A 16,099-nucleotide genomic window follows, 5' to 3' on the forward strand; every position below is an offset into this window, starting at 1 on the left:
TGAACACCCTAGACCCAGACATACTTATTACTGAGCAAATGGCCACACTTGAGCCCTCCTTATTCTTTTAGTCCCATGCAACCACCAAAAGCCGGCTGGGTTCCCCTTCTATGCCCGGTAGACTAGCCTCTGCTTGGACTCAGCCCAGTGTTCATTCTAGAGCCACGGCTGGGAGAGAGGGCTGAGCTTTGTCAGGTCACGGAAGATGCTTCCTCCTGTGGAATTTCACTACTCTCTAGTGTCTTATCAGTGTTTGCACTAGGATGTATACAGCCTTGTGTAGGTAAGAGATGAACTTTGGGTGCCTTACTAAGGTCAGAGGTTTTTCTCTGACCTCCACACAGGCACACACAGCAAGGAAACAAATCAATAAACCAATGAATAAATAAATATTGGAAGCACGAAAATATTTGTGTCTCCCATCCTTAGAATCTTGCGAGATGCTCTTGCCATCAAAGAATGTTGTCTACCCAAAGATAGGAACATGAAAATTTAGTAAATGTCCTTTAAAAATGACCATGGAAACTATCTTAAAGTATGCTCAGTGTGTGCTGATGTGTGTGAGGGTGGCATATGTCCCGTGAGTTATATGGGACAAGCTTGGGTGTGAGCTCTTGCCTCCCATCTTGTTTGAAGACAAGGATTCCTCTGTTTTCAGCCCCTGTCCCAGGACTGCTGGTGTTCCGGGTGTGTGCTGAACCTGGCTGTCCGTGGGTCCTGGGTATCCCAACTCAGGCCCTCAAGCTTGTGAGGCAAGTGCTTACCCCACTGAGCTATCGCCTCAAACCAGAGCTAGATAGTTTTTAAGTGTTTGTCGTATGTTTTAAGTAAGTGAAGCAAATAATCAGATAATTAGAAATGTGGGCAACAGAGTTTACTCTGTATAAATCATTGTATCGTTCAGAAACTATATAGTTTTAGAAACTCCAAACTTAAAAAAAATGTGTAATGGCAACACCTAGGGGCTGCACATACAAGGAATTGTAGGAAGCACGAATACTTGAGTTTTCTTCTCATTCACTGTAGGCATCTTTTCTCTCACAAGGCAGACACTGCACAATGGCCGAGTGTCTTACTATCTGTCTTTTGGAGGTACTTCTGAAAGGCTTATATGTTTAAACAAATTATTAAAAAAGGAGCCCATGCAATGATGCTCTGTTGGTAGGATTTGGGCACATTAAAAAAATTAGATGGTTTTATGTATTTCTCTTTCTACTTGGTAGAACTAGGTATGTTACCTACCAACTCACAGACCTGCTCGAGAGAGACCAGAGAGGAGCTGTGTATTATGGAGTCACTGTCTACAAAAGTATTAAATGCACAAACCTAGCTTTGAATGAGAGTAAGAAACTACACCTCAAATTGTGAGGTTGGATTTAAATTTGATGTCTACCTGAGCGTATCATTTTAGCTTTTTATGGTATCCAACCATGCTTGGGGAGAATGTCCTGCTTCAATGGCTGTAAAGGCCTGAATGATCATGGCTGCATCACACTGTTGTGAGACTCTAATCTTGCATATATACCACAGGCAAACCAAGGAGACCAACACCAGAAGGTCTGCTAACACTCCCATGCCCGCCCATTCCTTCAGATGATTCATGGCTGCAGCAATCCATGTTGATAATCCTGTGGCTAGTCCTGCGTCCACTCTGGTAGAATTTACTGTGACAATGGCCACTCTCAGCTGCTCCATCGTAGTATCGAATTCTCCAGTCCAATTACCTAAAATATAGCTTGACAATTGTTTAGACAGATTTGCAGCACAGGAAAAATTCTCATGTTGTATGCTAGTGACACAAAGTCCAGCATACTTTCATTGACAGCCAGGTTGAGCGATTTGCCATACGGTATCAATTTGCTCCTGCACGAGGTCAATCCTCTGATTGAACACCATCAAGCTTCCTTTTAGTTGAGCATTAATTCCTTTATGTACAACTAAGGCATGAGCTACATTGGCTAAATGATTATTCAGGGTCTGAGCAGTCTGCCCAGTATGACTCATGGCTAATGCCCTGGTGGTAGCTCCAACAGCCGTCAATGAGATGGTAGTAACAATGGTGGCTGTAGTTCCAAGATCCCTTTTCTGTCTGAAGAGAGTCATAGCGTGAGGGGCATCAATGGGCACAGGCACCCAGTGAGGCATGCGAGTAACCAGGGCATACCTAAATTTACTAGCATTCCAGCATTGGGCAAAAAAGCAAGTATCATTACCACAATTACTTGGCTCTATCTGGCTAATAATGAATAAAAATGGGGGATATAGACAAACAGGTGTGGGCTTATAGGAAATATTATGAGAAGCCTTAACCCCTCGTTGGAACATCCTGCGTCAGTTCTAGAACTAGCAGTGGTGGTGTCCGAGGTCTGAGTAGGTTCAGGAGACCATTGCCCCCAGGGGCGAGACGTGTTCCATGCCAATTGACTAACTCCATGTTCTCCCCAAGCATGGTTGGATACCATAAAAAGCTAAAATGATACGCTCAGGATGCGAGGCTAAGCACTGCACTCAGGGTCAGCCGCTTTGGACCCAGAGAAGAGCATGTCTGATTGCATGCGGGTTGATGCCCCAGGACCCGCCTCTGAGAAAAAGGTATCGGACGGGTCTGATGCTCTTTGGGTGGATGACACCTAAATGAACATCTGTACAAAGTCCCAATTTATTTCTAATATCAGAGATCAGACCTCTACTCTTGCCTGATGCGTCTAAAACAAAAAGGGGGAACTGTAGAGAGCTGCGGAATGCTATGCCTTAAAGATGGAGCTGGTTTCCGCCTTCCACCTTCCCGATGGTGAGTGCTCTCTGTCATGAACAATTCCACATTTGGCTAAGGCTGAGGATCTGGCTTGCTTCCATGTATGTGGACCTATCTGCATTGCCCCCGTGGCACGCTGGGGTTGGCTACCCAGAGGCTATTTAAGCTGTGGGCTGGCTTTCCCCAGGGTCAGATGATTGTTCAAGGTTCCTGAATAAACTGCATTGAAAAAAAAAAAAAAAATTTGATGTCTAGGAAAACAATAGAAGCATGCAAAACTGGCTCTTACCAGCAGAGGGCGAGCTTCAGTTACAAATCATGACTGTAAAGCCACTTGAATTTTTCTTATTTTTTTAAATGAACGTTTTATGATTTATATTTCTTTCAATATATTTATATTCTTTATATTCTTATTTATATATTAATAAATATTTAAAAATATATTTATATTCTTTCTGTTATTTGTTTAAGAGGCAGATACCTGTCAGAGGCACAGAAGAGAGGCAGATCGGTTTGGCCTAGGTTAGATCCATGTAGGCTCCCTGATTGGCGGTTCAGTCTCAGTGATCCCCTACGAATCCAAGTTCATTGATTCTGTGGGATTTCCTATGCAACTGTATATCCTGTTTGGCTGATACCCTGGGAGACCTACCCTTTTCTGAAGGGAAGCAGAGGGCTGGATGGGGAGGGAGGGGAGGGGGAGGGACAACTGCAGTTGGGTTGTAATATATGAGAGAACAAATTAATTAAAAAAAGAAAAGGAAATTCCTTGTGCCCAGGAGACCAACCAGGGGAACATAGCAAACCCCTGCCTTGGAATAAACACTTTTCAGAGATACAAGAATCAGGAAGTTGTATGTGGCAAGGGACGGCTTGCAGATTTGGGAGGGGGGTAGCTGCTTTGCTAACACATTTGGCTGGTCCTTTAGGTAAACAGTTTATAGCTTTTTGGGTGTGTGTGTGTGTGGCTGGGAGGTTGGGGGTGGGGAGGGGGTGGGGGTAGCAGGGTGTGGGGACAGCAAAATCTTTGCTGAGTTCCCCAGCCAGTTAGTTCACAGATTAGTTCTAAGGGAAATCCACACTAAAGATACAAATAGCTGCCAATTCAGTACTTCCCCAGTGGTTATTTTATTTAGGGATTAGGCACACATGATGATCTATTTCTCTACTGGTGGCGCGGTCTGGTAGACGTTCAAATGTTTGTCTCTTCTATCCTCGCCTGTGAGGTAAAGCCATCCAGTCTGAGCTGTGCGTGGCCATATTCCTGTAATCCCAGCAACTTGGGAGACCCCAGGCAGGAGGATTACTTGAGATCTGGTTATTCAGATCAGCCTGGATAACATAGTCAGACTCTGGCGCAGACAGACACACCTCCCTCCCCAGTGCTGGTCCCAAGGTTCCTTCTGCATGGCCAAACCAGTTGGTTCCCTTTAATAATCTCAGGACATTTCTACTTATAAAGCTGCTAAAGTTTAAAAGTGCTACCTTCTCTTGGTTGGCCCCGGCTCTACCTGTAGGCTATTTCAGTCCTGCCAACCTCCATTGCCTGTGAGCTGTTCAGAGGTAGCACTGGGGGCCAGGACCATCTTTTTCATTTTTAAAAGGTTCATTCTGTCGAGATCCTTTGGGCAGATGGTACTTCTTTGTTTCCTGTTTTTGACAGAGTCCCCTTTGAAAACCCGTGAATACATGGGGCTGTGGAGATAGACTCCGAGGCCAGTCCTGTTTCTTCCCTTCAAGTTATCTAGCTCGGCTTTGGCGAGGCTGGCAGGGAAAGATGAGCCAATATGTCTTTGCCATCTTTGAGGTTCTGGTCTAGTCTAATTTTGAGCCAAGATGACTGAAGATAATTGCAGTGGAATCAATGTCAGAAGTAGAAGGGATTTGTTCGCAAATTAAATAACCTAAAACTCTGTGATTAATTTTTTAAGTGAAATTCCTGATGGGGCAAAGCTGTAACTAGCTCCATGTCCACCTCAGTGTCTGGAGACCGCCCTTTGGCTTGTTGCATGGGGTTTGGGGAAAGGATGGAAGAAGCTTTGGACAGTGTTTAGATTTAATAAAAAAACAAAACAAAATGGTTCCAGAGTAAAGGGCTTTCTAGAACTGTGGTTCTCTCATGGCACCTTTTCTTTTTAAAGCAACCTCCTTTTTTTCTTTTTCATTCTTTTTCCTTTTCAAAGGCTGTAGACATCTACACTGTTTGTTCTATTGTTTGTTTAAAGGACATGTTTCAGTGTTTATATATGACCAAGACATTTTCAGATAGATTCCATGAGCCCTCCCATCTGCCATCCTGTAAGAAGCCACCCAGTGCACACTTTTGTGTGAGTACATGGTATGGGCAAGGAGCCCAAGGCCATGGTCAGCACAAGTGACTCAGGCTGGAGTGTGTCCCCACAAGGCTCATGTGTTAGAAACTCCCAATGTAGCAGTGAGCAGAGGTAGCGGGACTTCTCACAGCAGCTATGGCCGGGGGCCATCTGACGGGCAGACTGCTGCTGACCTCACAGGGAGGAGTGGGTGGGTTATCACAGCACAGGTTGTTAGATTCAGCTTCCGCAGCCCTCTCTGGCCCACGTTGCACCTCAGCGCAAAGGGCCTCGCTAAGAGCCGGCACGGTGCTCTAGGACTTCCGGGCCTCAGACCGTAATCTGTAAGGACCTTGTAACCCAGTCTGTGTTAGTCTATGAGGGCAGCAGAAGAGGAACCGAGTCAGTGATCGAGGGGGTCTGGAGGAGAGTTCCTTGGTCTTCACGGGGTGACGCTGTCTACTGTTCCCTGCCTCCATCATAGCTGCAGGTGACCCTGTGCTGTGGGCTTGGCTCTTCCTGCTCTCCCACCTGTACCTACCTCTCTCTTCGTGCCCCTTGGAAACTTCTCTAACTAATGGGCCAGGTAAGCATTCAAAAACTGCTTCGATTGCTGCGCTCTTAGAGCAGTTGTTTTTATATTACTATTGAGACAGTTCACATATTTACCGTGCTGACAGGGTGTCCGACACAATAAACGTAATTTATTTCCATAAGCCAGTCTGTTTCTGCTCCTACCCTGCCCACCTCACCCCACAGCCATATTAGGCATTTAAGAACTTTGCTGTTTCTGTCTGAACTGTTGTTCAAGGACATTCTTTTTTCCTTGCCATTTTCCCCCTACCTATGTTTTTGGCTTCTAACTTCCGTTTAGCTTGGTATGCAGTCAGTCCTTCAGCATCTCTCCTTGTTATCGCACTGCACTTTCAACTGTATAAGGGAATATTCTGAGTTTCTCTCTTTGGCCTTTTCCGTTAGTGGAGGCAGTGATCAGCAGTGGGGTAGGTAAAGATGCCTGTTAGCACTTGCTGTATTATCTGAGTGCTTATTTTCTGCCCTACATGTAATTCAAGTCGGCTTTCATATTTTGATGCCTTTAGTCCTCACGAGGGTCCTGTGACATACATACCTTCATTACTCCACTTAAGGAAACACGGACAGAGATAACCCTCATTCTTGTACAGCAAGTGCTCGTGTCTGCTGAGCTGTCTGAGCTGTCTCTGCAGCCCTTTTCATAGGGCAGAATGTAACTATTAAGGAGTTAGCTCTGAGCTCCTTGCTTAGCGTGTCCGAGGCCCCAGGTTCCATCCCTGGCACGTCAGAACAAGCAAATGGAAGCTGTTTACTCACTGTTCGCACTGCCTTGCTGGCATACGGCTGTGCAGCACCCGCTGGTCCACGTGTCCAGCTGCACGCTGTGTTATTTTGTCCATTAGGAACACGTGAGCAGCGTGGTATTCCTTTGCCAAAAGTAAACCTTCCAACCCTGCCTTTATTGACATTTGCTCCCTATGCCTTTATCGACATTTCTGTGACATAGCTCTCAACTTGACTAGGCTTCTGCTGGGTAAGTTTTTGGGAAAGCAGCTTTTTTGATCTGTAGAGCTCGGAAATACAAAGCAGCATGCAGTTTCTGATATTTCTTAACCTGACCCCTAACTTTCCTAATAACCATAAAACTAAACTCCAGTAAGGCACTAACTCCCAGACTTTTGTGTGCATGGAAATTTCTCAAGGAGCTTGCTAAGAATATAGAAGGCCGAGAAAGCAGGTTGCCATCCAAATTCTTCTGAGGTAAATGCCCACTAGATACCAGAATATGGAGGAGGGGATGGGCTGTAGAGTGGGGAAAATGGAAGCCTCTGGGCTCTGTAGACCCACATGGCAAAGTGACAGAGACAGATGAGTTTGCAGAGCCATTCAGGAAGCGGATGTAGTGGAAGAATCTGGCCCTGTTATCAGGTCCCTTGCTGTCTTTTAGGTAATTGCCACCTTTAAAATCTAGCTTTCAGCAGAGGTGGGAACCATGGGAGTCTTGTGCAGCCATATTTAGGCTTCATGTAGCTGAGCTTCTTCTAAGAGAGGCTGGAGAGGGGCCAGATCAGGAGTCTAAAATGTTGTGGTCCATTTTCTTAAAAAAAAAAAAAAAAAAAAAAAAAAAAGATTTATTTTTCTGGATATGGGTGTTTTACCTGAACATATGTATGTGCCTGGTCCTTACCAAGGCTGTAAAAGCAGGCTATATCCCCTGGAGCTGGAGATGCCAGCAGCCCTAGGTTGCCATGTAAGTGCTGGAAAGCAAATATGGATCTTTACAGAGTAGGGTGCCCTTAGCTGCTAAGTCATCTCTCTAGCCCTGCGTTTTTTTCCACTTGAGAACTCCACTTAGTTACATGCCCTTCTTCTGTTTCTAGAGTTTGGGAAAGGTGCATGATCCTGCTGTAGGAAAAGAAGATAATCCGAGGATTTTAAAATGTGCTACTGGGTGGTAGTTTTGGCCCTTTCTGCTGCATCGTACATTAAAAACTTCTTTGTTTTCACCCGTCACTTATATTTATTATCTTATTAAGTGACGGGTGAAAACAAAGAAGTTTTTTATTTATTATCTTATTTAGATAATAAATATAGAGAGGGAGTCTCTAAGCCCGAGGCGCTTTGCCTTTATCCTGGCCCGTAGGCTCCTAACTGGCTGCACACTGAGAGAGGATGGAGGCATTTCTAAGGAGGCATTTCATTATACAGGATTCGGTCAGAACAGATTTTCCTCCATGTCTACTTGGTGTGGTCTTTGTTCGGCTCGTGTTAGACAGTCATGAGGCTGCATGGGGATAGCTTCTGACGTTACTAGGAGACACACTCTCACAGAGAAGGTCCTCATCCTCTGGCTCTTATGGTCTTTTTGCTCCTCTTCTGCAGTGTTCCCTGAGCCTTAGGTGCAGAAGTGTTTTGTGCACGTATCTATTGGGACTGGGCTCCACAGCTCTGCACGTTGGTTGGTTGGGGTCTTCTGTAGTGGCCTACATTTGTTGTAAAGAGAAGTTTCTTCAGTGAGAGGTGAAGACTACATTTATCTCCATAGTAGATTTTGACTATGGATTTAATCGGTTGACTTAAGTTTTGGTTTGAGAATTTTTTTAATTAAAAAAAAAATGGTCCCCATTCTTTTGTTTTGTGGTTTTTGTTTGCTTGTTTGTTTTGCTTTTGAGATAGGCTTTCTCTGTGTAGCCTTGGCTGCCCTGGACTCCTGTAGACCAGGCTGGCTTTAAACTCACAGAGATTTGCCTGCCTCTGCCTCCCTGGGATTAAAGGTGTATACCACTACCATCTGACTCTTCATTCTAAATGTAAGCATTATAACTATCTTTGACGGTAGCAGCATGTTTACACAGTCAATAAAAAAAAAAAAAAAAAGAGCCAAAAGCTTGTGGACACAGAAGCACTGATTCCATTTTCTTATTCTTTTCTTTTTAACAGGCGCTGTTATGTGGTTTACTTATGACATGTCCCGAGGACCCACTGAGATATTTAGAACAAATGATTATAATTATCATTGGAAATGGTCTGGAAAACCTTCTTTGGTGAGTGTTGTTTTGATGAACGATGGGGAAATATTTTGGAGGTCAAGAACTTTGTATAGTATCCTGATACGGTCTTGACAATGAATGTTTCAAATCTGGGGCTCGTTAAGGAATCCTTCCATAGGGTGGTAGGTCCCTGAGATTTAATGTGAATAATGTGCTCCCTGATTCTCAGCGTGAGAAACACAGTGAACTACTATTTGGAATCTTAAGACAAAGAGTTTCAAGGTGAGGATGAGAAAAGGGTAGCACAGCACCTTTGGGAACTCAGCAAATTCTTAGAGAGGCGATTCTGACCTGCCTCCTCAAGAAATCCCTGCCACTCCGGGAGGATCAGTGGGTCAGCTATAGAATTACTTCAAAATGGAATTAATCTTGACCTTGCTTTGTGATTTTTATTCAAGGGATATGTTCATCAGTCCATCCCTGAGACCAAAAATTCGAAGACTGTCTGAAACTTTCTTGGAACAACTTTTTGGACTGGATGAGCAGCTGGTAACTAGTCAAGCATTCTGAAACACACCCTACGTTTCTGATGGAAATGCTCAGAGTTTATGTTTTATTGGGGGGTGGGGTGTGAGGTCAGAATCTTTTGGAATTGAGGCCACAGAGGAGAGTGAAAGAATAGTGCACACAGAGCCAAACCTCTACACTTCCAAAGAACAGTCAGGCATTTTTGTCTGTTTTTGATTGCTTTTCTCCTCTTCCTCTCAAGCACAGAAATAGCATTTAGCACACCCTGCAATCCTAGCACTTAGGCTGAGGCAGGAGGATGGAGAGACTGAGGTCAACTTGGGCTACTTCTTCTCACCCCCAAGCCTGGGTGCCTAAAACTCTGCCTCCCTCTCTTCCACCCAGTCATAGGCTTCAGCATCTTTATTATTATTATGAGCCCATCTGGGATAATCGGGGAACATTTCCTATCATCACATGGTTACAGGAGCTAGTTCAACATTCATAGCAATGCCCATGGCAGGGTGGTGACCAGATCTCAAGGCACGAAAATTAGCATTTGAAAACACAGTTGGGCCTTCCTCCAACATCTCCCCCTTTCTGTCTAATTAAAAAGACTGTTTTTAAAGTATATACAGTAAGAACAGTTATGAACAATCATAAGAACCAATAGGTAAGACTTACATACATGATCTCTAGTCAAAAGGTATTTGGCAACTTTGAAGAAAATATGCATCATCTTCAGCCTCCTGGCCCAGTATATCTGACAGACATTCGTGAAGCAGGAAATAGAAGGACTTGCTAAGCCTGTCTTGGCAGTGTTCAGCAGTCAACTTGGCCTGCATCTAAGCTTGCCCATTTTAGGCAGAATTCTGTCTGTGGTAGAAATGAGGACATTTATTTTTTGCCCTGATTGCTAGCTTGCTGTATATGAAGCCATCTCCATGTGGAGGTTCTTCAATGCTCATTACCTTCTTTGAGGTAGGCTAGGTGCTGCCAGGAGTTGATCTGTATTGTTGTCAAAGAATCCTTAAAATAATAAAAAAAAAAAACATCTTTAAATGCCATATCCTGCAGGTTTCTAAGGTTTTCAAAGACCTCTATTTTATTTTTATCTATCTATCTATCTATCTATCTATCTATCCATCCATCCATTGAATCACATCTCTCTATCTATTATACCTAGGAAGCATATTTCTGTGATAAATTAGATTAGTATCTGACATTACCATGAGTTGATCAACTAATAATTAACTTGCATTACCTAATATCCTAAACAGCCTACAGCTGCAGTTTTAAAAGTACTGGAAGTAAATCTTGTATTTACAAATGAGTTGTATAGATACAATATCTCATTTCAGAGTAAAAACATTATATATATGTGTATATATATGTGTGTGTGTGTGTGTGTGTGTATCAAAGATAACCTTAAGTTTGAATTCTGTACCAGTGTATCAAGCATGAACTTTTTTGTATACAAAATTCGATATCAACAAGTTAAAAATAAACTTATTTGACAATAACAAAGCTTTAAGTTGAAGAGTAGATTTAGTAATCTACCTGTTGTCCTATCATTTCTAGATATTTTTTATTTCCCCCTTCTTTCCTTTAAATCTCTTTCCCCTTACCTAAGAAGAAAGACAAAGAAAAAAGAAAAGGAAAAGAGAGAAATCCCTGAGTCTAACCTTGCTTTCTCTTTGAATAGACCATTAATAACTTGTAACCAATTCCCCTAACTAGTAACGACAAGCGTTCATTACCCAAGAAAACAACCCAAATTCTAGCCCCACCCCACCTTAAGGGAAATGGGATGTTGTTCTTCTCGAGGTTGCTTTCTGCTGACATTGGAGCATAGGATACCCTTTTGGGGGACCTAGATAAAAAACAGGTAAGCAAGCTAACAATAACATTTGTGGTCTAGTCTCTAAATGTTGAGAAACTTCAGGCTTAATAGAAGTTTTATTGTTTCTTTGTTTTGGGTTTTGTTTGTTTATTTGTTGATTGGTTTTTTGGAGCAGTCTGAAATGCTTGACCGATTGAGATCAGCAGCTTTCTTTGAAGCTGTCCTGGGAGCAGGTCTTAAATGAAGAACACCTGAAGCAGCTGTGTCTGGAACATATAGGCTGTTGGAATAAATGTGTCAGCATCTCAGCGTTCTGGAGGATGAATCTTGTCAGGTTTGATCCAGCATCACCAGTCTCTGGTTCTTTTGTTCATATCATTTCTCACAAGTATTATACAATACTGAGATTATAAATGTATGACGCGTGCGGCATGCAAAGATCAAGTACAGATTTTTTTTTCTCTTTGTATGAGCAGAAAAGGAGACATTTTTTCTATAAGGCAGTCTGGATTGTAAACCAGTTACATCTATGCCATTTAAAAGAATGGCATGATACGCTTTAAGAATATTGCAGCCAAGGATTTATTGGCCGTGTATACTTGAAGTTCTGGCTGGAGACATTTTTATGTTTCAGTATGTCTTAGAGCTATTTCCACGTGGAGGGATCAGCAATTATGTTACCTGCTTGCTCTGTAGTTTGAATTATGTAAGTAGAGACTGATTTAATTTAGCAGTCTCTCTTTTACCTAGGTCTGTTCCATTGTAACCTCTCGCAAAGAGGATGTATAATATCACCATTACCATTGAACATATAATTATTTTTATGTTGAAAATTAAAACAAGACTGTATAGATCCAAATATCCTCTTCTGGGCTCCTGGGCACCTGTTGCATCAGGCCAAACTGCCACCTGTCCTCCTCAAGGGTGTCTCACATGTAAAGGGATAAGCTGGTTGCCGAGAGCAACAGAAGAGGCCTTTACAATCACCTTTATTTAAACTTTTTTTTTTTTAATCTTTAGTATTCAAGCACACCCTAGGCACTTTGTATTTGTTGTGGCTGTCTTCACCCTTCTTAGGTAGGCCTTTGTGTTTTGGGAGGTCCCCTGTGTCCCTCTGCACCAGGCTGAATTGCCACCTGTTCCCCTTGAGAGCACCTCACATGTATAGGGATAAGCCAACTGCCCAGAGCAGCGTGACGTCTCATTTAATAGCCTTTGGCTGTGAGAGGCACACAGCCTGCATGCTTGCCTCCCTGCCTAACTTTGGGTCAAATATCCTGTTTAGGCCAAAATGCTATTTGGCACCAGCTCTCCTCATGGGAGCCCTATTTCTCAGAGTTCTTTCCATGTGGAGGTAACAACAATTTGTATTACCTATTCTGTTTGGTCTTTTTGATTTCTGTCCTCTTGTGTAGGTGTCCAAGATCTTCAGGGGGTCTTCCTCAGTCATATCTTATTTTGATCAGCTTTTCTGGAACCCATAATTTCTCTTTTCCTGTATAGATATATGCAAAACCTCTACCCCAGTTTAACACATTTCCTGGTCTCCATTTTTAGGTTAGGATATTCTTGAAATAAACAGGCTGATCTAATTCAGCAGTTTTTTTCTATAGTCCAATATCTCTCAGCAGTCATTGTTTTTTGTTCATTAGTATTTGTTGTTGTAAATTAAAAAATAGTGTGTTGGGCTATATATAGTTTATTATTAGCCCTAAGATTATCATGGCAGTATTATTTAACCTGTTATCACAAATAATAAGACACAGACACCTGTTAGATTTTATAATTACCTTATTTACCTTGGGTGGGGCAGACAGTTCTAAATCACCTTTCACCTCCCAACCCCCATCCAGTGCCATCCTCCTTAACCGTCCTATCTTCCATCCATAATCTTATAAATACTTGCTTGTGTTCTTCATCTGGGCCTTTTTATACCATTATTGGAGTCCTTCCTCCTGGCCCCTCATGGTTTCTTCTCCAGGCTAACCCATCGAGGTGTCCTCCTACTTCCTCTCTTCCTATGCATCTCTTTCCCGTGATTCTTGTGGGATTTTCCCAAGCCCGGGAACCTTAGCCATGCCTACCCTATTCTGCCTGCCCAGGTATAGGCTGTCTAATTAACCTCTCCGGTCTAACGTTTTAGGCGGGTCTACACAAACAAGCTTGGGTGTATCCAGCTGGCAGTAACCGATCTTGAGGGCCAGTAATTAGCATTAGACCAACCTCCAACAAGCACTGAAGAAATTTTAAGTCAGTGAAGCATTACGTAACCTACCTCTGGGAGTCTTGAAACCCATCTTCGTTTGCTGAGCATCTCTTTTAAGGGATGATTAGATCTTTCAACAACTGCTTGTCCCATAAGATTGTGTGGTAGACCTGCAATATGTTTTATATCATAGTATGTAAAGAATGATTTCATTTTATTAGAGACATGCGCTGGAGCATTGTCAGCCTTAATTTGTATAGGAATATCCATAATTGCCATAACTTGTAATAAATGTGTAATAACACAATCAATGTTTTTAGAACTTGAGGCTTGTTGCCCACTGAAATCTTGAATACGTGTCTACAGTATGGTGCTCACATTTCAGTTTACCAAACTCTGTAAAACTAAACACATCCATTTGCCAAATTTCATTTCTTTACCTTTAGGGTTATTTTCTATAGGTCATGGAGTTTGGTTATATAAGGGACAAGTAGGACATTGGTCTCACAGTTCCCTTGGCTTGTTGTCAAGTGATAGAAAATTCCTTCATTAAACCTTTCCTGCTAACATGATGTTTTTAATGAAATTCTGAAGCCTCTAACACACTTTCCATTAATATCTGATTGATTTCATCATTACCTTGTGATAGAGGGGCTGGAAGACTCGTATGGTATCTTATATGGGTTATATACAACAGACAATTTCTATTTCTGATCATTTGTTGTAATTGAATAAACAGTGAGGTTAGTTCAGAATCATCCTGAATCAGATCAGCAGTTTCTATGTGCAAAACAGCTCTCTCTGCATATTGAGAGTCAGTTAGTATATTAAAAGATTTTTGAATATCTGATAACATCATCAGAATTCATATAATTCTGATTTTTGAACTGAATGATAAGTAATCTCAGCCACCTTACATACATTTTCTGACTTACAGCCTACCCTTCCTGATTTATTTACATCAGTGTAAAATATTGGAGCTCCAGAAATTGGAATCCTTTTTACTACATGAGGGACATTCCAATTATTTCTTTTTATGAACTGAAGTCATTTGCCTTTTGGGTATCTGGTATTAATTTCTCCCCCCCCCCAAAAAAAAAAATCACTGCAAGCTCTCTGCCAGTGTTCACCGTCTGCCCATAATGAAGCAAACAGCACTAGTCTCAGTTGGATCTATTTCAGCTAATCGGCGAAGTCTCATTTTTCCCTTCACAGTCAATTCAGAAATGTCTCCTAGGTAGGTTTTACATTCTTTACTTTGTTTGTTTGGTAAAAATATCCATTCTAAGATATAACCTTCCCTCTGCATAAGAAATCCTGTGGGAGAATGAATAGAAGGCAAGATAACCAAAACACAGACCTATTTTGGGTCAAGCCGGTCTATACACACATCTTGTAACTTCCTTTCTACTAGAGCCAATTCCTTTTCGGATTCAGCTGATAATTTGCTTGGAATATTTAAGTCCTTATCACCTTTTTTAAGGTTTGGAATAAGTTACTTAGCTCTTGAGTAAACCAATAGTAGGCTTTAGCCAGTTAATATCTCCCAGAAATTTTTGGAAATCATTAAGAGTCCTTAATTGGTTTCTCCTGATTTGTACCTTTTGTGGTCTGATTTTCCATAGACCTGTTTTGTATCCTTAGATAATTAATAGAATCTCCACTTTGTATTTTTTTTGGAAGAAATCTCTAATTCCCTCAAAAGGCAAAGTTCTACTTATTTCATCGATTTCTTTCTAATGTACTTGTATCTGAATCAGACAATAAGATATCATTCATATAATGGTAAATTATGGATTGAGGAAATTTCTTATGAATTGTCTCCAATGGCTGTTGCACAAAATATTGGCTCAAGGTAGAACTGTTTAACATTCCTTGTGGTAAAATTTTCCAGTGATAATCTCTTTATTGGGCAGCTTCTATTAAAGGTAGGTATTGAGAAAGCAAACCTCTCCCTATCATGTTCACGTAAAAGACTTGTGAAAAAGTAATTATTTTTTTCTTTCTTTTGCTCTTTTTTAAATTTTTAAAAATTTATTCATTTTTTATTAATTACAATGTATTCACTTTATATCCCTGCTGTAGCCCCCTTCGTCCACTCCCAATCCCACCTACCCTCTTCTCCTCCCATGCCCCTTCTCCAGTCCACTGATAGGGGAGGTCCTCTTCTTCTGTCTGACCCTAGTCTATCAGGACTCATCAAGACTGGCTGCATTGTCTTCCTCTGTAGCCTGATAAGCCTGCTACTCCCTCATGGGGAGGTGATCAAAGAGCTAGCTACTAAGTTCATGTTAGAGACAGTTCCTGTTCCCCTCACTAGGGAGCCCTCTTGGGCACTGAACTGCCATGGGCTATACGGTTCTAGGTTATCTCCATGAATGTTCCTTGGTTGGAGTATCAGTCTCAGAAAAAAAAAAAAAAAAAAAAAAAAACAAAACCCTGGGCCCATATTTTTTGATTCTGTTGGTCTCCTTGTAGAGATCCTATCCCCTCCGAGTCTTTTTCTATCTCCCCCTTCTTTCATAAGATTCCCTGCACTCTGCCCAAAGTTTAGCTATGAGTCTCAGCATCTGCTTTGATACACTGCTGGATAGAGTCTTTCAGATGCCCTCTGTGGTAGGCTCCTGTCCTGTTACCTGTTTTCTCCCTCTTCCAATGTCCATCCTGTTTGCCTCTCTGAATGAGGACTGATCATCTTACCCAGGGTCCTCCTTTTTGCTTAGCTTCTTTAGGTGTACAGATTTTAGTATGTTTATCCTATAGTATATGTCTAATATCCATTTATAAGTGAGTTTATACCATGTATGTCTTTCTGCTTCTGGGATACCTCACTCAGGATGATCTTTTCTAGGTCCCACCATTTTCCTGCAATTGTCATAATTTCCTTGTTTTTAATTGCTGAGTAGTATTCCATTGTGTAAATGTACTACAACTTCTGTATCTGTTCCTCAA

General features: G+C 41.9%; 1 protein-coding gene across 1 annotated transcript in view; it reads left to right on the forward strand.

Moving 5' to 3' along the window:
- Fbxl13 (F-box and leucine rich repeat protein 13) overlaps positions 1-16,099 on the forward strand; it is a 195,523-nt gene that overhangs the window by 3,306 nt on the left and 176,118 nt on the right. The window contains exons 2-3 of the mRNA XM_060373954.1: positions 8,542-8,645; positions 9,050-9,140. Of these exons, the coding sequence (XP_060229937.1) occupies positions 8,542-8,645; positions 9,050-9,140 (195 nt within the window). The remainder of the gene's footprint in view (positions 1-8,541; positions 8,646-9,049; positions 9,141-16,099) is intronic.

The sequence above is a fragment of the Meriones unguiculatus genome, chromosome 21 (genome assembly GCF_030254825.1).
Source record: "Meriones unguiculatus strain TT.TT164.6M chromosome 21, Bangor_MerUng_6.1, whole genome shotgun sequence".
NCBI classification, from domain to species: domain Eukaryota; kingdom Metazoa; phylum Chordata; class Mammalia; order Rodentia; family Muridae; genus Meriones; species Meriones unguiculatus.